Source organism: Panthera uncia, chromosome E1, assembly GCF_023721935.1.
Source record: "Panthera uncia isolate 11264 chromosome E1, Puncia_PCG_1.0, whole genome shotgun sequence".
Classification (NCBI taxonomy): Eukaryota; Metazoa; Chordata; class Mammalia; order Carnivora; family Felidae; genus Panthera; species Panthera uncia.
The window spans coordinates 52,838,902-52,859,716 of NC_064814.1; the positions used below are offsets into that span (position 1 = coordinate 52,838,902).

General features: G+C 42.0%; 1 protein-coding gene across 3 annotated transcripts in view; it reads right to left on the reverse strand.

Annotated features, from left to right (window-relative positions):
* Positions 1-20,815, reverse strand: part of MAP2K4 (mitogen-activated protein kinase kinase 4) — a 136,328-nt gene that overhangs the window by 96,029 nt on the left and 19,484 nt on the right. For all 3 annotated transcript variants that reach the window (XM_049638093.1, XM_049638094.1, XM_049638095.1), the window contains one exon: positions 2,452-2,554. In XM_049638093.1, the coding sequence (XP_049494050.1) occupies positions 2,452-2,554 (103 nt within the window). The remainder of the gene's footprint in view (positions 1-2,451; positions 2,555-20,815) is intronic.

Genomic DNA, 20,815 nt, shown 5'->3' on the forward strand with positions numbered 1-20,815 from the left:
AGAGTTCAAGCAAATTTTAGAAGGAGGTAACACATATAAATGGCACAGAGGTAGCTTTTTCAAATCCCCACGCTGCAAGTAACCAACAGTGGTTCTTTAGTGCCCGATGGTGCACAACCCAGAGAAAGAGCACAGAAGGATCCCCTGATGGAAGGGTGTAGGGAGTCAGAAGACGTAAGCTGCCCTACATACTGAAACAATGGTCTTAAGGGGCGCCTGGGTGGCTCCGTCGGTTAAGCGGCCGACTTCGGCTCAGGTCGTGATCTCGCGTGATCTCGCGTGAGTTCGAGCCCCGCAATCGGCTCTGTGCCGACAGCTCGGAGCCTGGAGCCTGCTTCGGATCCCATGCGTCCCTCTCTCTGTGCCCCTCCTCTGCTCGCTTTCTCTCTCTCTTTTGCAAAACAATAAATAACAGGTTGAAACGACGGTCTTTGACCAATACCAATGTTAGTAGTTTCACCTGTTCCTCATCCACATAATAACAGACCAGCACAGTAAGAAAATTAAAACGAGGTCTGGGTCTGAAATGTTTACACCCCAGAACCAAAATCTTAAGATTCTATCGTAAAATAGAATAAACACTTCTTATTTATAGAATAAGAATGCTTATTACCATGCCCTCTCAAACTTTTAACACCTGCTGGGACGAGACAAGGGATAAGAAACCTAGCTGGTTATAAGGATATTATAAAGTGGTAGGTTTAAATTAAAAAAAAAAAAAATGATGGACCCAAATTTTGGAAGAAAGCTTTTTTTTCACCCTGTTTACCGTTCACACACACACGCACACACAAGATTTTGTCCATGAATTCCCAAATACATGAAACTCTCAAAGGATGAGAGTACAAGTATGTAAATGTTTTTGCAGTTCTAAATGTAAGTCAGGGTGTTTTTCTGTGTGTCCAAGGGGGCTTTGAAAAAAAAAGAGGGGGAGGGGGAGGATCTGTTAAGTTGGGCGATTACTATATATCCTCTTTCGCAGACTTCAACTACGTAGTTCAGCTAGCAACCAAGGTAATAGAAATGGACCATGTTCAAGAATTAGTTTCGTACTAGCTTTCACCAGAAATTCTAGGAAATGAGGAAGGAGGTTCTTTTAAAAATGTTTCCTTGCTGCCAGAGTTCTGACTAATTAAGAGGTACTAAGAGTTTCCTTCCTCAATATAACCCCCACTTGATGTTTTCGAGGAGGTAAAAAGGCTGGGACGCTGAACTGAGCTCTGACAAGAAATCTCATTAGGAACACCAGTCTAATAAAATTAGCAGTCCTATTCCCAGTCAAATGAACTGCTGTCACTCTAGTTTTCATTGGTTTAAAGTCACAGGTGAAAACCTAAGAACGAACACACACACACACACACACACACACACACAGCCCCCTTCTATACTCTGATGGTTTAAAAATAACAAAATAGTTTTTAGCATTCCTATTTCAAGACACTCTACCTCCTGCCAGTTCGTTACTGTTTGCAAATACGACGCCTGCCAGACATCAAAAGGAAAGAAAGTAGCCATAAATGTGCTTTTTTGGGAAGTATGAATCAATTTGTAGTCTAACAAGGTTTGAATAAAAATTGTTAAGGAATGATTAAAAACTGCAGATACTATATTCTGACTGCTTTTTAAACCATACCTTCTGCCATTTGCTTGCTTTATCGTTCTCAATCCCGGAACTAGGAAAAATTAATTTTATGAACGTGAGTATGAATGTGAAGCCACTGGCTTTGACCCTTCATACTCATGATAGGTCTTGGGGGGTAAAAGGGGGAGGCATCATTATTTAATACATCACTTCACTTCAAAGGTGTCTGTAAATATTATTCTGGAGGTATTTTAAATTAACAGATGTTTCTAATACACTTGGTGACTTTCAGTGATGCTAAAATATCATTTTTACATTTTAATAAAAATATTTAGGGAAAAATATATATGTAGGGAATAAATTTTAAAAATATTCACTGACACCTGTACACTGACGGGCACACATTCTTTCAATTTACTGTGACATGAAAATCTTACAGGAATTTAGCTCATCATAATAAAATAGAATGGGACTCTATTTTGTCACCCAGTAAGCAGGGACGATTTGTACAGATCTAGAGGCGAGAGTTATGTTTCCTAAGTACCACTTACAATTTAAATGGAAATCCAGAGGGAAAGGTCTAAACGATAGTCTCAGTTCAGAAAGAGAAAAATGTTGAGGATCTCAAGGTATCTGGATCTTCAGCTCTTTTTTCCCTTCAAGTTTAAACTTTAACAAGGAAAATTATGCTTATCTACTTCAGACTACAGAATCAATAATTTTCTACTTAAGTTCAAATAGTAGTATTTCAAATGGCCCATAAAATAATGAAAATACCAACCCCTCAACTTGGGAAAATTCATAAAATACAGTAACATTAAAACCTTTGCTTGAGCTGAGCCTTTTAGTTGATTACCAGGAATACTCACATGTGTGGGTTTTGAACTCCTGTAGGATTGGGATTCAGAGTAAACCTTGCTGTAGATTTGAAAGGTGGATTTGCAAAATTCAACTTCAGTGCTTTGCGTTTACCTAAGAAATAACAAATAAAAAGTAAAAGTTTCAAGCACTATAAAAGAGACACCACTCTGAGGGCATAAGAAATTCATACCAAAAAGCAGAAAAATGTGTTTTAACATACAGTTAATATAATATTTTGAAAGGCAACAAAGAATTTCTCAGAATTAAGAAACAGTAAATAAAAATGACCTAAAGTTGTTACTAACTACAAATCATCCGTTATGCTTCAATACAATAGAAAACAACGTTCAGTGTTTCAAGTTTATATTGTTCAGAGACACTAACACTTTTGCAAATGAAAATACCACTACAAAAATCATTTACCTCAGCAAATATATTGAAAGATACTAAAGTATTACCACCTTTCCAGGGTTACACTTCGATGCCATAGTTTAATGGTTTTCCCTCAAACATAGCATAAATGACCGAGCGAAGAATCTCAAGCATTCTGCAACCATTACAAGCTAAAAAAAACATCATGGCACGGTCAACTTCAAGTTCAATACACTGGTATTTCAAATAATTATTTATCTTGAGCCATTTCTTTGGGGTTAGGGAAAGGGGAGGTAAGGTACCAATGTTTTACATTATGCCAACAAAACATGTCCAGTATAGAAAAGCCAAAAATTTCAGAAAGATAAAGAAGAGAAAAATACACAGAGTATTATTTATATACCTACAGAATATATGAGTTTTTAAAAATATATATTATACATAAGTCAGAAAAGATAAAGAAAAATATACATAATATTATGTACACACCTACAGAATATATGGGTTTTTTTTAACATATATTATATATAAGTCCAATTATCCCCAAATAATCATTGTCTCTTGGAAACTATTTTCTGTACATAGACACCCATTTTTTTCTCTACCATTAAAATCAGACCACAATATGTTTTGTAACATGCTATACTCACTGACCATATTCCTCTCTATGTCAATAAAGCTTACAAGATCATTTCTCTGGGATTCTACCGAATGGAAACTCTGTAACAAAGTCAGGTTTGTTAAGCATTTGCAACACATCTTAGCTTCCCGTAGATACTAAGGATACTTTTTTCCAGCATACACACCTCCTGGTTTGTTATGCATATATCTACCTTCTCAAACAACACGTCTACAATCCAAACCCTTTTCCACCCCTTCAGAAGATGTATGGGTTCAGAAGATGTATGAAGGGGCTCCATCTACTCAGCCTGGTGTTTCTGATGACAGTTGTAAGTTTCAGGGTGCCACACTAGCCGGACGGGACTGCAGGACAAGAGCAGAGAGCTCCTGGCCGTGGCTCCTGGATCAGCTCTGGGAGACGGGCTTTACTACAGGATAATGTGAATTCCCAAGAAGCCCAGACATATCATGTTCAGAAGTAAGCATGGGGGGCGCCTGGGTGGCTCAGTCAGTTGAGCGTCCGACTACGGCTCAGGTCATGAACTCAGTCTGTGAGTTCGAACCCCGCATCGGGCTCTGTGCTGATGGCTCAGAGCCTGGAGCCTGCTTCGGATTCTGTGTCTCCCTCTCTCTCTGACCCTCCCCCACTCATGCTCTGTCTCTCTCTCTCTCTCTCTCTCTCTCTGTCAAAAATAAATAAAACATTAAAAAAAAAAAGAAGTAAGCATGGTACAACATGAATTTTCCATGTAACTTGCCCATTCAGGTGCCAAATATTTATTTTAAATTCAGTTTCATTTGAAAGCCAGTAGAGAAGAGGTTCTCTATAATTGCAAAAGGTTCTCTATGAAAATCGGCAGGTTTGGCTGTCTTAAAAAGCAAATTCCATATATTACAAAAAAAAAAACTTAAAAAAATTTAAGGGAAATCTGGGGGAAATCCTTGCAATACAAAACAGGAAACTCTAAATATACATAAAGACATCACACAAGTCAAGGAAAATAGAAAAATTGTCAAGGGTATGAAAAAGTAAAGTTTTGCTCAGTAAAGCAAAACTGGGAACAAATTAGGAAAGGCACTCACTAACACCAAAACCAGTTAAAAATTCTGTTCATGTGAAACTGGCAAAACTTAGGTCTCATTTATATATACACCTATTTTTCCCCCGACGATAATAGGTTAACGCGACCAGGTACACGAATCACTAATATCACACATTGCTGGTAAAAAAAGCAAATTGATAGGATTGTTTCTGATGAAATGTTCAGCAACATGCGAGAAAAAGTCTTTAATGAACAGGCTCTTTTACTTCTTGGAAATCTGTCTTTAGGAATTATCTAAAGGCAGAGGGCTATCCCCGGGCCTTGAAACCTAACGGAATTTGCTCTGCTGGATTTTGAAACTGCTTGGGACTGCTGTTTCCTTTTTTCCTTCAGTGTTCTCCCATTTTGAATGGGTATCTCCAGAAATGCGATCCAGTGCCTGACAAGGTCACTTGTCTTCTTGCTTCTGGGTTCGCGGATGGAGAGGAATCTTGTGCCACAATGGATCACACTCTGTCTCACCCATACCTGATTTGGATGATTCTGATGAGACTGGGGGTTGATGAACTGGTGGTGTCTAGATAAGATCTGGATTCGAGCTGATGCTGTGACCTCAGGCTCTGGGGGAAGCCGGAGCACCAAGAGTATCATCCACACACGGAGAAGATGTAAATATTTGGGGGCCACAGGTGGACTGCAGTGAAAATGGAGGCCTTCAAAGATATCAGGTCCATGGGATGCCTGGGGGACTCAGTCGGTTAATCGTCCGACTTCAGCTCAGGTCATGATTTCGCGGTTCATGGGTTCAAACCCCGAGTCTGGCTTTGTGCTGACAGCTCAGAGCCCGGAGCCCGTTCCTGATTCTGTGTCTCCCTCTCTCTCTCTGCCCCTCCCCACCTCTTTCTCTCTCTCTCTCTCTCTCAAACATAAACACTGAAAGAAGAATTAAAAAACAAACAAACAAAAAGACACCAGGTCCTAATCAATCCCTGGAACCTATGAATGTTACTTTATAGAACAAAGTTTCAGGAATTTAAATTAAGCTCTGGGGGCACCTGGGTGGCTCAGTCAGTTAAGCTCAGGTCATGATCTCACTGTTTGTGAGTTCGAGCCCCACGTCGGGATCCACACTGGCAGTGCAGAGCCTGCTTGGGATTCTCTCTCTCTCTCCTTCACTCTCTGCCCTTCCCCAGATCGTAAAGTAAATGAACTTTAAAAAAATAAAAGAAATGAAGTTCTGAATGAGCTCAATGCCTACCAACCCCCCAAATCAAAAGCTGAACACCACCTGTCATGTGGTTGTGTCTGGAACCACCCTATAGGGTGAAAAACCGAAAACACACTAAGATCAAATTCAGGACAATAACAGAACAAAGAATCATTGTGAAAACCATCCCGAGGAAAACACCAAAACTGGCCCTTTCTTCCAAAGCTCAGTTTGAGGGGACAGCAGCTAACCTTTGCAAGCAGACAAAATATATTACTACAATTAAAACTTAAACTGTTTTCTTGAAAATAAATATTTACACACACACACACACACACACCCTTCCTCAGCACTGCTTTCACACTTGAACAAAAATAAATTGGGGTCTTGAAGGCCATTTCCCGCAGAAATGAACAAGCACACAAACATCACACAATGTGACTTACACAGGTTAGGTCTGAACACATGCCATCTTCAACACATCTGCAACTGTCTTGAACGCTGTCCAAGCACATGTTCTGATCGTCCACCAACAAAATACGCTAAATAATTCTATAAAAGTTCACAGCCTCTCTAAGCGGAGGTGATGACTCAGGGCCTAGAACCAGTGCCAGGGGGTGTAGGGGAAGATCGAGTTGCATGGGCTGGTCCTGCAGGGCTCCCACTCTCCAAAGGCTGACCATTTGGAGATGAACTCACAGGGCAGTTTTGAGGAGAAGGACAGTCCCAGAAAGTCAGTCAAAGACGAGATGTGGGGAGAGGCAGAAAGGAGCAGAGCAGTTTTTACGATACTTCAGAGAGGCTATCTCTGTGGACATGAACATTGTTTCCCCCAGCATTTCTTTTTTTCCCCCCATTCACTTTCTCTAAGTAAGAACCTTTATTATGACTGGTCCTTATCTTCTCTTTCTCACCCCAAAAACCTAAATCCTAAAGGCAACCCGTCACTATGCCAGTTATTTTTAGTGACAAAACTACACGCAAATACGACATTAGAGCAACAGGGATTTTTTTTTTTTTTTTTCAAAAGCCTGCAACTTCTACAGGGAGTAAAGGGAGTAAGGAAGGAAGTTTTCCTACAAATGGCCTGTGGAGATTTTTAGAAGCTAACAGAGATTAAGTTATTTGTACAGCAGGCTTTAAGCTAGTTGATCAAAAAAGATTATAAACTTGTGATTATAATTCTCCCTTTGGGGAGACTGTCACCAAATAATCCCCATCCCTAACCAGTCAACAGAGATAAACAGAGCCTCCCCTTTATCTACAGCAGAAGAGAAAACAGCCATTGATCAAACATCTTAAAGTATTCATAGGGAAGGAGTCTCCTGTGAGCGAAGACAGTCTTTGTGTACCTAAAAACTAAGTTCAGTGAAGCTGATAACAGAAAATGCTCTCAAATGTGTATTAGATCGGTCTGAGAACAAATTTCACACGGATTGCCCCGGACAACCCCGATGTGGGTCAAATTGGCTACAATAAATTCTTGCCATCTGTAACCAAGAACCCTGACTGTTAAGGACAACAGTGTGTGCCCTCGTCCCATCATCATACTTCCAAGGCACTGCTCTGCCCCTCAGGGTAATACTGCCCAACTCTTCTCATGCCGGCTCATACAGGAAATGAGGACACCTGCTTGGCACACCGGGAAGACCAGAATCTCCGCCAGCCCACAGGCCGACCCAGGTGGCTCACAGCCTCATGTCCCACTCAGGCTCGCCAAGGACTGGGGATCGACCTCTCTGCACCACCCTTTGAAGGTCTGGTTTCAAAGCTCTGCCTCAAACAACCTCTCCACATCGACCTCCAAATTCTTCCTCATGCTTCTCATGAAAGACACAGTCCCAAGGATGGGATCTTCAAGAACATTCCGATCTATGATTCTGAAGAACAAGGATTTGTCCACTGATATCCATACTCAGTAAGGCCTAGGAAAGTGTTTGGCTTGTATTCTGACCACAGAGCAACTCACAGAATTTTGAAGGTGGAAGGAAGATATCTTTCAACTTTACTTAGCCTTAAGCAAGAAGACAAAGGAGCCATCCCTGAATATTGTACTCCACCAACTTCTCAAATGATACAAACCCTTAACATCACTTCCCACAATCGGCTAAGCTGGCCCAGTAGTTGAGTTTAACCTTGGTCAAAAATTCTATCCGAGAGCAGCCAAGAGTCTACCAGTCAACTATGCAAGATGACCAGTCTTTGCAATCTAGGTCACCAAAACCTCCTTCCCCGACCTTCCACAGATGAGGAAAAAGTATTTCCTAAGCACTATTTCTATTTCCAAAACATCAGAACCAGCCTGTCCTCAGAGAGACACTATGTCTACATGGGGTCCACCCTGTCGCTCCCTCCCATCCTTCTCAAGCCTGTTCCCATAATCAAATTGTGAGCAATTTTGTCCTAAATGTTTAACTAGCTTAATTTATCTTTGAATTCTACAAATCACCTGTAATAGGTAACTACAACAAAATAACAGTGCAACAAATATTTGTTGAATTCAAATTATTAAGTTTTTTATCAACATGGCACTAACCTCTCATACAACCTAGTGGGCTTATTTTCTTTTATTCGATCATAGGAAAGCAAGATTCTGTTCCTCTGATTCAGAATCTTCCCACCCAACCTGTAAGAATGGAGACCATCTCTAAAATACTGCAGTCAATCTACGTACCTTCGACACGTGATTTCACCAAATTTGAAATAGTAACAGCAAAACTTCCCATTGTTGGTGGCAATAAAGATCACTGAAGGATCCAGCGATGCATCTAGAAGTTAGCTTTTTTGCTTTAATATTAATGCATCACTTCAGGTTATGTGGTAGATTGTTATCAAAATAGCCACCAGTGAATCACCTCTTTAGAATGTGACTATTCCCTGCCTCTCTAATCAGGCTGGATTTCAGACTCGCTGGGACCCCAAGAACACAGCAGAAAGGGTTGTTGTAGGACTTCCAAAGCTAAGCCTTTAGGAGGCCCCACAGCGTCCACTTTCACCCTCTTGGAAAGTGACCAAGTCTAAACGTGAAGCAGCCCAAGTAGCGTCCTTGATGATGGAAATCCACATGCACAAGGTCCAGAGGTCCCAGTCATCCCCACTGAGCTTAGTCTCCACCCACAGACCTACTTAGCTGAATACAGACACATAGCAGAGCTCAGGTTAAACCAGGAGGACCACCACCAGACTACCAAACAGAATCACGAAAACGTCACAGTTAACTCTTTAAAGCCACTACTCAGAAGCCAAAGGAGCTAGGTAGGAATAATAAAAAAAACCAGTAAGAATCAGTCTCTCTTGAGATCTTAAGAACCCCCACTGCACCACTAGGGATTTCCCAGAACCTAGCAGAGGAAAAAGCGAGAACTGAAACTACGATGTACAAATCACTCACAGAACACCTTCAAAAACATGAGCGATTGACCTACAAGTACCCAGAGCATCCCGCCAGGGGACGGAGGGGTGAGGACCGCCTGAAATTCTCATTTCTCCCTTGGCTCTAACTCTTCATACCTCATTTCCAAATGGAGTATTCGGAGTAACTCGTTCAATTCTCTGTAATCACTGGCTATAAAATGAGGAACACACAGTTCCAACTACACAACTTTATATCCGAGTAATTTCAGAAACGAGAAAATAAAATGGTAAACAAGGACTTACTCTCATTTCCTTTTCTACCTAAATTACTACAGTGATGAGGGCCCTAACTTCTTTGATAAGCTCAAGAGAAGGGCAGGACACGAAGGATGTTAGACTCGGAACTGTCCGTTATGTCCCAGTCTTGCAATCTCCAGCAATCTGAGCATTGAATGAGTCACTGTCGGCTAATACCATGCCGCGCCTCTCCTCCTCCAGCCCTGGGTACGTAAGAGTGAACGAGTTCCAAAAATTTGTAAAATCTCACTTAGAACTCTGAACTCCCATAGATATCACAAAACACGGTTATTCATCCATACAGCTAAGCAGTTTGGAAGGTGGCTTGTTCTGGGTAGAAGAGATAAACAAATATATGCCAACAGGTCCTTCTGGCACAGTTCAACACTTTTGTGTGGAAGATGGATTTGGGGGAAGTCCAACATAGTAATTCACACGGCCACGGGTAGAGAAATATCACGGTTATACACAAGCTATTGTGCCAGGTAGTATAGACAAAAAGACCGATAAGGCAGCTGGCTGACCTACCCACAAAGACTGCTTTGTTTCTCACCTTAGCAAAATTAAAAAGGAATGTGGTGGGAGGGGGCTAAATGGCAGACTAGGAGAGAAAATTACTTCTGCGAGACGCTAAATGATTATCACTGAAATACTGATAAAGATGACACAGGGCTATTTCTGCGGTCAAGCAATTTACACATCTGTAAAATCAAGACAAAAGAGTCCCTTACTGTTTTCACTGCTCTGGTGATGCTGCAGGGAGGATTCATATACCTTAAAAATACAATGGCTGGTAAAGAGTAACGATGAAAAAATGGCAACTAACTGTGAGATTAGTCAGAAGTACTGAAACCCTATTGAAAAGTTAATTAAATTATTAAATTCTCTAAAAAAGAAAAAACTGGGAAAAATTGATACCTTTTAAAATTTTTTTCCTTAATGTTTATTTGACAGAGAGAGACAGAGCATGAGCAGGGGAGGGGCAGAGAGAGGGAGACACAGAATCGGAAGCAGGCTCCAGGCTCCGAGCTGTCAGCGCAGAGCCGAACGCGGGGCTCGAACTCCTGAACTGTGAGATCACGACCCGAGCCGAAGTCGGACACTTAAATGACTGAGCCACCCAGGCACCCCTTGTCTGATACCTTTTAAACCAAAAAAATGTGTGAGCAACAAGAAAGAAACGCAACTGGCTCTGTAGATTCCTTTTAAATACTGTGCCAATAAAAGTCCCTGTTCTTACCCACAGCCAGCATCCCAGTGGTGCTCAACCGGAAACTAGGAAAACCAGTGGTAAAGCCCGTCTACCTAGTCTTGGAGTTCAGCTCTTCTACTTAGTGGCTATGCACTCTCAGGCAGGTGGCGTCATCTCTCTGCCACAGGCCCATTCCTGCCAAATGGGATTGATATTACCTTCCTCAGAGGGGGGCTGGCAGGAGGAAAGGAGTTACTGTGTAGGTCAGGGTCAGCCAACCATCACTCATTGTTTCCCACCTTGTATCATCCGCTGTGTGTAGGTTTACAGTGGCAACGTCCTGAACCAGGGTGGGTGGGAGGCCACTAACACCAGTGCTTCCTAAACATTAAGCATCTCCCTCATCTGATAAGTTCGGGCCTCAGAGGCTCTGTTGCCAAAGAAAGAACCGAAAGGATTCACTCTCTACCTTGCCAACCTCTGGCAGATGATTCACAGACCTCTCCTGGGGTAGACAGATTTTTTTTTAAACCTGTAATATCGAGAACTCTGCTATTTCTCTACCGGTGCCTAGAGGGGTACTGCTCTGACACAATGGCATAACAAATTCTAGCAGATTCTATGGACTCCAGGCAAAGGCAAAAGAAGTGTTTTAGTTTCTGTAGACTACATTTTACTATGAGACCTTATTTGGTTAACAAAAGTCTTCAGGGAGAGTGTAAAGGCTGAAAAGCCCCCAACTTGCTCCCAAAGCTGATCAACCAACAATTTAAAAAAAAATGTTTTTAGCTCATTTTCTATCACAGTAAAATGGGGAGTTCATCAAGTTTCCTAGAATGAAACAGACAATCTGCCCTAACATCCTTCCAAACTTAACATTAGAGAGACTCGTGATGATTCTTCGTCCCTTGATCCCACTAACCATTAACTCTGACATTGATGACATGAGCCCCTCTATGGTCACCAGTAATTTTGTCTCAATTATGCACAATGTCACTATTATGAGTTTCTATATGCAGCCACACCTTTGAGCTAGCATTTAAGCCAACAACACCTGCTTTGATCAGACTCTGAGCCGGATGTCTCCTACCAACAAACAAATACAATTCCTCAGGCTAAACTGACCAAGTCCTGATTAGTCTAAACTCTTTAAAAATACCAGAGAGACAGCTCATTCAGGATGACCAATGCAGTACAAATGTCAAGGCTTTATTGAAATAAACAGGACTTCAGATACTCATGCAGGTAGAGCCAACAGACTGTCCAGCAGAACTTGCTCTGGATTCCCATGGTCCCGAGCGCTCCTGTGAGGTCTGCAGGTTCATTAAGGAGATAAAGAAAACAACTTTGTACCTTTGTACTTTTGTCTAAACTACAGAGCCCCAGCTGAAATGACCCACTGTGGGGGCTGAGAGGGTTGGGGTAGATATAAGGGACTGACTGATGGATTTGAGAGCAAATATCCCAGGTAGAAAATAAACAAAGAATATGAACAGGTAATTAACAAAAGGGAGAATACACACAGAATCCAAAGAACCATCAAATTCTTCTAGCTATCCACAAAATTAAAATTCAATTTTTGCCTCTAATACCACATGTAAATAAGAGGAATCCTTATGTTAATTTTCTTAATGTTTATTTATTTTTGAGAAACAGAGAGACAGCGTATGACTGGGAGCAGGGGGAGAGAGAGGGAGACAGAATCCGAAGCAGGCTCCAGGCTCTGAGCTGTCAGCACAGAGCCCGACATGGGGCTCAAACCCACAAACTGTGAGACTGTGACCTGAGCCGAAGTCGGACACTTAACCGACTGAGCCACCCAGGCGTTCCAGGAATCCCAATGTTAACGTTAATAAGAGTATGAAGAAGTGGGCAGTCTTTTCAGAATTTTTCACAGCTGTACTTTCACATCGGTCTGTGGTTATGTGATGTCCACCATCCCCACGATACCTTAAGCTCCAGGAGCACAGAAATCCTATTTCCCACCTGCCTCCCTGCCTAGAACTGCACCTGATGCACAGATCCTTAACATCTGTTCAGTAGACAGATGAACAGAGACAAATAAATGAAGCAATTACTGCTGTGAATATAAACTGGTCCACTTTCTAGAGGGCAAGATCTTGCAAACATCTCCAAATGTCCTTGATGATTAATGTAGTAAGTCCATTCCTAAGAATTCATTCTCTAGGAAGTTAAAGATTATGCAAAGAAAAGTATTCAGCATCGTGATATTTATGCTAGACTAGATAGAAAAATTACGACACATCCGTAACAGGAATACTACACCACCACCAAAAAAAAACACAAAAAACAAAAAACAACCCAGAAACAAAAACAAAACAAAAACAAAAACAAAACAAAAAAACCCACACCATAAAAGACTACTGACATTAGTAAATGTTAGTAAGAGATTTTTTTAATCAAGCAATAAGTAATGTGTCTAATAAATTATTTCAGTAAAGCATATGTGCATATGATCAATTTATAATACACACACAGGTCTTTCTCCAAAAGTATGACTGGTGATTACTTCCAGGTGCTAGAATTATGGGTCATTTTTTTCTACTTTGCTGTGTTTCCGTTTTTCTACACTAAGTATTTGTTGTTTCTGTTTCAATTATAATCTCTTTGCTACTCACACCCGAGCTTTCTAAAAGAGACCAATCTGTTCTCTAAACCCAAATTTACTGAGGCCCAGAGAACAAGTAAAATGTCCTTAAAAACACAAATCTAGGCACTTTCATATATATATCTGCTAATCCAACTTGAACATTTCCATACCCCTAAAATCTTGTAATATTTCACACATGATATCTTTTGAGATTTTTTTAAGGTTTATGTACCAGCTAAGTTCAATAATATTTTAATCTCCCCCAAAAACAGGAAAAGCTTATTCAACACAGCCCCCTCGCCCCAAAAGTCACACTCCACAGATTTGGGAAGCACAGCCTCCATAGGAATCTAAGGGTAGAAATTCCAGTTACACACCCACCTTGAGAAGGTTCCAAATGGACACCCATCCCTGCCAGCACACCTCCACCCCAGTTTAGGGGAGAAGGGGAAGAATGTGTAATAATGCTGAGCTTGTCATTTGTCCCCAGCTTGTTCAGAGCTCTCTTTTATACCATCGCCCATCACAATTCTTAACAAGAAAGGTCTAACCTGCTAGGCGCCTGCACTAATTCCACTCACACAGCATTACTGCTCTTAGGGCGCTGAGAGTTCTGGCCAGGAAGGGGGAAGGTTTACAGCACAGCAGGTCAGTCCATAGACATAAGGGACTTCCTGATGGATTTGAGAGCAAATACCCCAATTAGAAAATAAACACAGACTAGGAACAGGTAATTCACAAAGAGAGAGTACGCATAGAATCAAAATTCTTCTAGCTACTCTAGGTACTCAGCATCCTGTCCAGGTGCTCAGACACTTTAAATCCACGTCATGCCTAAAACTCACCCAAATCCACAGGGCGTTTATGTTAAGCCTTAAATCTTCCAACACGTCAACAAGGGGTCCCACAGAGACAAGTGAGACACAAATGCTGTGTTGATCAAATCCAACAAAACTTGCCATTCAGAATGGTCAGTGAGCCTTTCTTCTCTGATGGGTAGGCCATGTGGCAACCTCTGCCTCCCAGTCAGACCCCTCCACACTCTACTTAAGTTCCTCATCAGCTCCCCAAAGTTTCAAGTTACTATGTTACCACACACTAGTAGCGAGATATTAGGATTTCTGAAAAATCACCCACATAATGAACTCCTACTTTTTGGTAGCATCCTTCTAGTGGGACAGGGCACCTACTACACAAACTTGTGAAAACTGGGTCAAGAAAAGCCACAAGGCTTGCTCCGGTTTTCAGCAACATCCCAGAGCCACACAAGTGGCCTCCAGCCCACCTCACTGTCCAGGCAGAGGCAACGCATCACACAGCAGATATTCTCAGAACGGCTCGCTCGAACTCTAACAAGGAACCAAAGTGCCCGCCGGTCTTAGGTCACATTTATTTTTCCTGCTTGGTCAACCCCCACAAGATCCTAACAATACCATTTGAACTTCCTGCCACCCATAAATGAAATAAGGACACTAACCATATTGTCTAATGATGCCGTCAGTATTGTTTCAATCAGTGCTTCAAACCTTTTTCGTATGTGCACCAAGTGAAGGAAAGAGCACGTGTACAACCCAGTGACGGAAACACAAGCCTGCTCTTGGCTAAAGGCCACTGACCTGAGCTGCAGCGAGTGGCCCCAGGCCGCAGGCCAAGGCATTCTGTGTTTCAGCTGACAGGTAACTTAGCGGCGCCCAGGTTGAGGAGCTAGGAAAACAGTCATATCAGACTTCTCCTCGAAGAGTTTACTTAGAGGAATGTTATTAGCCACAAAGCAAATATTAGTTTCTTAATTTTTTTGTCAAACATTAGTGTCTTCCCTCATCTTCCTACAATGCCAATAAGGATTCCCACCAGCCATAAATAACTCTTCCAGACCCAATCCTATATGAATTTCACTAATGAGTAGGTTAGGATAAAGAAAACTGTAAGATACGGGCAATTTAGCATCACAGTGAAGGTACCCGTTTGGTCCTGGGAGATACAGCATAGGAATCTTTTTCACAACACAAAATCAACCATCCGTTACCAAAATGATACGGTACCCATTTTTCTTTCCAGGTAAGTATAGATTAGCCCTCCTAGAAAGCTTACAGATCCAAAGCTCTGGGTCTACTGTGTGCAAGGTAGTTTTGCTGTAGTGTCTGTGTTGTAATAAAAAATGTATCTGGTACTTGTCCCAAGTACCTGGCACAGACCTCCTATGACCCTTCTAGTACCTCCCCCCCCAGTGATAGAAGAGTCTTTTGTTATTCATAACAAGCCCCTTTCAACCAAACCAGAGATTATGCTAATGAGGGGACAGAGGAGAGGGCCTCTCCCACAGGCACTACACACACATAATTTCAGGACGGGATGCTGGTCTCCAGAGAAACAAACCTGGCAAAGAGGAGGGCTACAACTTTTAGCTCCACCCCCTAGTTTCCGTGGAGGGGAGAAGGGCTGGAAACTGAGTTCCATCACCCAATGGCCAATGATTTGATCAACTGTGCCTATGTAATGAAACTCCCATAAACCCTCCCCCAAGAAGGAGTTCCAGGAGTTTCCAGGTTGGTGAACACATCAAAGTACTAGAAGGATGACAAGCCCAGAGAAGGTATGGAAGCTCTCTGCCCGCTCTCTCCATACCTAGCCCTACACAGCTCTTCCGTTTGGCTGTTCCCGAGTTGTCTCTTTTACACTAAACTGATAAACATAAGTACAGTGTTTTCCTGAGTTCCGTGAGCTGCCCTAACAAATAACGCAACCTGGGGGTCGAGTCAGGGGAGCCCTATCTAATTCATGATTGGCCAAGCAGAAGTGTGGGTGCCTAAGTACCCCACTGGCAGCTGGATCTGAAGTGGGGCCATTTGGGGGGCTGACCCCTTTAACGTGGGGATCTGATTCCAACTCCAGCTAGATAGTGTCCAGCAACTGAATTGTTGGACCCCCAGCTGATGTCAGAGAACTGGAGAATGCTTGGGGGTGAGAAAACACTGCAGTGTTAAAATCTGAAACACTGAAAGGTGAAGAATATGAGGTCAGTTTCAAGGAATAAATCTTTTCTTATTTCCATGAACACTTGTCGTTGATTGTTCTATGCTATCCAAATCTATAAGCAAGCCAAAAACAGGAGGAAAATACCCCAATTCAATTAGAGATAAAGTGAGAAAATGTGGTTTATGAATATATTTTCTCTATCATGTGTCAGTGGTCAATTTATAAACTGAATGGACATATTATCCACCTGTGACGTTGATTTAAGAAAGGTCTTCTTAGAGCAAAGAATGAACATACATGACCACGTTAGGCTAGCTCAGGAAAATCAGATAGAGGGTCTTATCTATTTCTCCTTTCTATGTGGCTGCTTAAGGATCACAGTTTACCTTTTATTCCAAGCTGACTTCACTCTGGGAAGGGAGAACACTAAACTCCCGTGCCGTACTGCCCCACTAGCTTATCCCAAAGCAAAAGTTCACACCACCATATGCGATTTCACCTGTAATAATCCTTTTTATCATCATATGTCACTAGGAATCCAGAAAGGCAACAGCAGGAATCAATTTCTTTCATATATATGATTCTGCATATATTTTCATTCAATTAAGGTAATTTGGAGAGCCTTCCGGTAATCTGTTACCACTAAACGGCACTCGTGAATGACAATGACAAGAAGGCTTTTACTGACCCTTTGTGTTGATGCAGAGACAGCCTGCCCTCAAATGTGAGCTGCTCACTGCTGTAAAGAAGGGGAATACAAGCCTTTTTCCGGTACCTTCCACTACCTAATGCAGAAGGAAAGCCTTATTTCAAAGATAACTCCCCCAATTCTAAAACACCAGCGGTGGCTCAGCAATCATTTAATAACTGCATAGGAGGGGGGAAAATCACACTGTACCATTTTTAAATAGTCATCATTTATCACATAGCCACCATGTATGTTTCTTTCTTCAGGAACAGTCAGTATTTGAACACCAGCATCTCCCCATGCGGAACCTAAATGTTCATCCGGATGACTTCTGACCATGATAATGAGATCCAGCACTCCAAGGACTCAGTATTTTTCCTAACAGCACCTGCCATATCTCAGCAACACAAATATTTCCTGAATAAATGGATAATCCAAGGTCAGGTTTTGCTTCATTTTCCCCCCTCATTGATCAAAATACCTGTAACTAGAAATTAAGTTCTCCGAAAAAGTTAACCAGAAGCTTTAGCTAGAGAAATGCTCCTGACAGAATTGCATGACACATGAATAGTCCACCATGTTACATGCCTTCTATAAATTGAAGTTTTTGAAAGGTTAGAATTAAAGTAAGATTAATCAAGAGAGTAAATGGCAAAGAGGGTATGTTGTATCCCTTCTGCTTCCGGAATATATGGCACAGGAGAGTATTTTGATGGCAAGTTCTCTAATCACTTACTGACAAACTGTGCGAAACCAAATCAGTTTCAGAACATCATAAAGGGGAGACTGCAATAATTTAGTTACAAGATGGGTAACTAAACAGGAATAGTAAGAAAGAAGAGCTGGTTAAGAAACTGCTATTACAGAAGGGTGAAGAATGACACCTGTTGGACAAGAACACACAGTCACTGAAAAGGTTAAGTGCTCACTGGAACACAGGAGCTCACCAAGCTTTTTTATACCCTGGTTGAGAACTCATACTTACTTCTATTCTCACCAAACTGCCTTTTGAGGACTAATTCTGGTTCCCAAGTAATGGGAAGGCGAAGCCCTACAGGACCTGAGCCATCTAAGCACTGAATACAAATGAATTTTAAGCAAGGCTGGACTCCAGTTTGGAACTGATCTTAGTTTGGCAGAACTGCTTTCCCATAACCCACGGATTCCTCCTCACCAAAAAATGTCAAGAATTATTTGGCATGTTCTTTAATCATCTTCAGAGATTAAGAAATTTTAAAAAGCTAAAAAACCCTGGTAACGAAGAGGCCGGCTCATATTCCAGGGTATGAAGAAGAGACAGATTTCCAGTTTTAATTCTCTCCAAGTACAGAAAAGCACAATAAACGTCTGTGTATACGTGCGTGCCCACATACACATACATTCGTATCCTTCGACACCGGTACAGCTAAGTCAGAGAGGATTAATGCTTCATTTAGTTTGCATTCGTTGGTATGCCCCAAACACAAATGTTGGGTTTTGGCTGATCATAGCTACTATTTGAAGAGCCCACAGATGTTTGGCAGTACAAGTTAACCAGTACCTAACAAAATAATTTAGACAGAAATCATCAACGATGGCCAAAAACAACAGGTGAAAAGCCGATGGGGAACTTTCTCCTATAGGAATCACATGGACAGCACCTAAAACCCAGCCATTAATCTTAACAAGAGCTACAGTCACAAATCATACGCCCTCATAGGGCACCTGGGGGCTCAGTCGGTTGAGCATCCGACTTCGGCGCAGGTCATGATCTCGCGGTTTGTGAGTTTGAGCCCCGCATGGGTTCTGTGCTGACAGATCAGAGTCTGGAACCTGCTTCGGATTCTGTGTCTTCCTCTCTCTCTCTCTCTCTCTCTCTCTCTGCCCCTCCCCTGCTCACACTCAGTCTCTCTCAAAAATAAACATTTGAAAAAAAAAATTTTAAACATCATGTGCCCCCTGATGCGAGGCAACAAGAAATACCCAGCACCACCTATAAAGCATTCTTGCCAAAAATGCATATCTCTATGTGATCAAGCCTCTCTGCTTAACCACCAATTAACAGAAACTACAGGGCAAGGAGACACCCATGAAACACTAGTGACTAAAAGGATGTAATCAGCCAAATGTGAAACGTGCAAAACGTTACAAAACGCATGACCCAATTTTTTCAGTGAATAAATGGCAAAGAGAAAAATGGGGGAACTACTATAGAGAAACAGCAATCAAATGCAGAATGTGTGGACCTTGCTGAGATCTCAACTTGAACAAATCAACTGTAAACATGCATCTATATGGCATTTGAGGAGATCTGAGGGGCTATCTGATAATATTGTTTTGTTTCTTTAACAGTGTGATAACCGCCTGAGGCTCTGCATTTAAGAGTCGTTATCACCGACAAGGCATGTGACTTAGATGTGGCCAGAAAAAAAATGAAATAATGATAATCTCTGAACTTGCTTGAAGATATTTCAGTAGAGATAGGTGTAGGGAGGAGGAACACAAGAAATAAGATTGGCCATATGTTGGGGTGCCTGGGTGGCTCAGTCGGTTGAGCGCTGGACTTCAGCTCAGGTCACGATCTCACGGTTCGTGAGTTTGAGCCCCGCATCGGGCTTGCTGCTGTCGGCACGGTTCCTGCTTGGGATCCTCTGTCCCCCTCTCTCTGCCCCTCCCCTGCTTGCGTTCTCTCTCCAAAATGAATGAACGTTAAAAGATTTTTTTAATAAAAAAAGAAAGAAAATCATTCCTATGAGTACTCACTGCTCTCTTTCAAGAATAAGACACTATTGTTTATAGCATATAAACTTGACCAGACCAGGGTCACTCACTAGCCGGTTGACTTTGAAAAATTTCCTTATTAACCTTTCTGTGCCTCAGTTTCCTCACCCATACTAGTTACTATACCAACCTCACAAGGTTGTAAGGATTAAAGGAGTTAACAGAATGTGCTTAGAACGGGGTTTGGCACACAGTGAATGAGCTATTATGATTATTTCTGCCACACAGACTGACTCTACAAGTTCACTCTCTCAAAGAACATAAGCTTCTTCAGAGTAGGCTCTACATCTAACTCTTCTTGAAAGACCCCAGGGCCCCTTATCATTAGCAGTATATGTGTCTGTTAAGTGTTTCATTTGTGCCCATTTATTTAATCTTGGAAGAGGTGCTCTAAAGGGGAGCGAGTATGCTTACATACACTTGATTTTCATTTCTGATTAATGTTCACCTAATTCTACCTAATGATCAGATGAACAGCAACCCGGGTGTTTTAAGTTTCTTCTAGTACATCTTTTCATGTAGACACTTGTGCCTCGATTTTGAAAGCACTCGTAAAATCATGTCGTGAGAATTTCAAGTATTTACTATTCCTTATTTGAAAACCATCACCCTCAATTTATAAGCTAAATTGAAAACCACTTTGATGGGGCGCCTGGGTGGCTCAGTCAGTTAAGCATCCGACTTCGGCTCAGGTCACGATCTCACGGTCAGTGAGTTCAAGCCCCGCGTCAGGCTCTGTGCTGACAGCTCGGAGCCTGGAACCTGTTTCAGATTCTGTGTCTCCCTCTCTCTCTGACCCTCCCCCGTTCATGCTCTGTCTCTGTCTCAAAAATAAATAAACGTTAAAAAAAGAAAGAAAACCACTTTGATGGGGCGCCTGGATGGCTCAGTCGGTTGAGCGTCCCACTTCTGCTCAGGTCATGCTCTCCCAGTCTGTGAGTTCGAGCCCCGTGTCGGGCTCTGTGCTGACAGCTCAGAGCCTGGAGCCTGCTTCCCATTCTGTGTCTCCCTGTCTCTCTGCCCCCTACCTCCCCACTCATGCTCTGTCTCTCAAAAAAATAAACATTTTTTAAAAATTTTTAAAAAAGAAAAGAAAAGAAAACCACTTTGATGAATTGGAGCTCTGGTTGGTAACACTTTCTGGAAAGTTTCCACATCACTTCTGCCCCGTATCTGTCCAGCCACAAAAGTTTTGTCAAACAGCCCTGCACTGCTAATAGCGAAGTTCGACTGGCACATGGGAAACTTTCT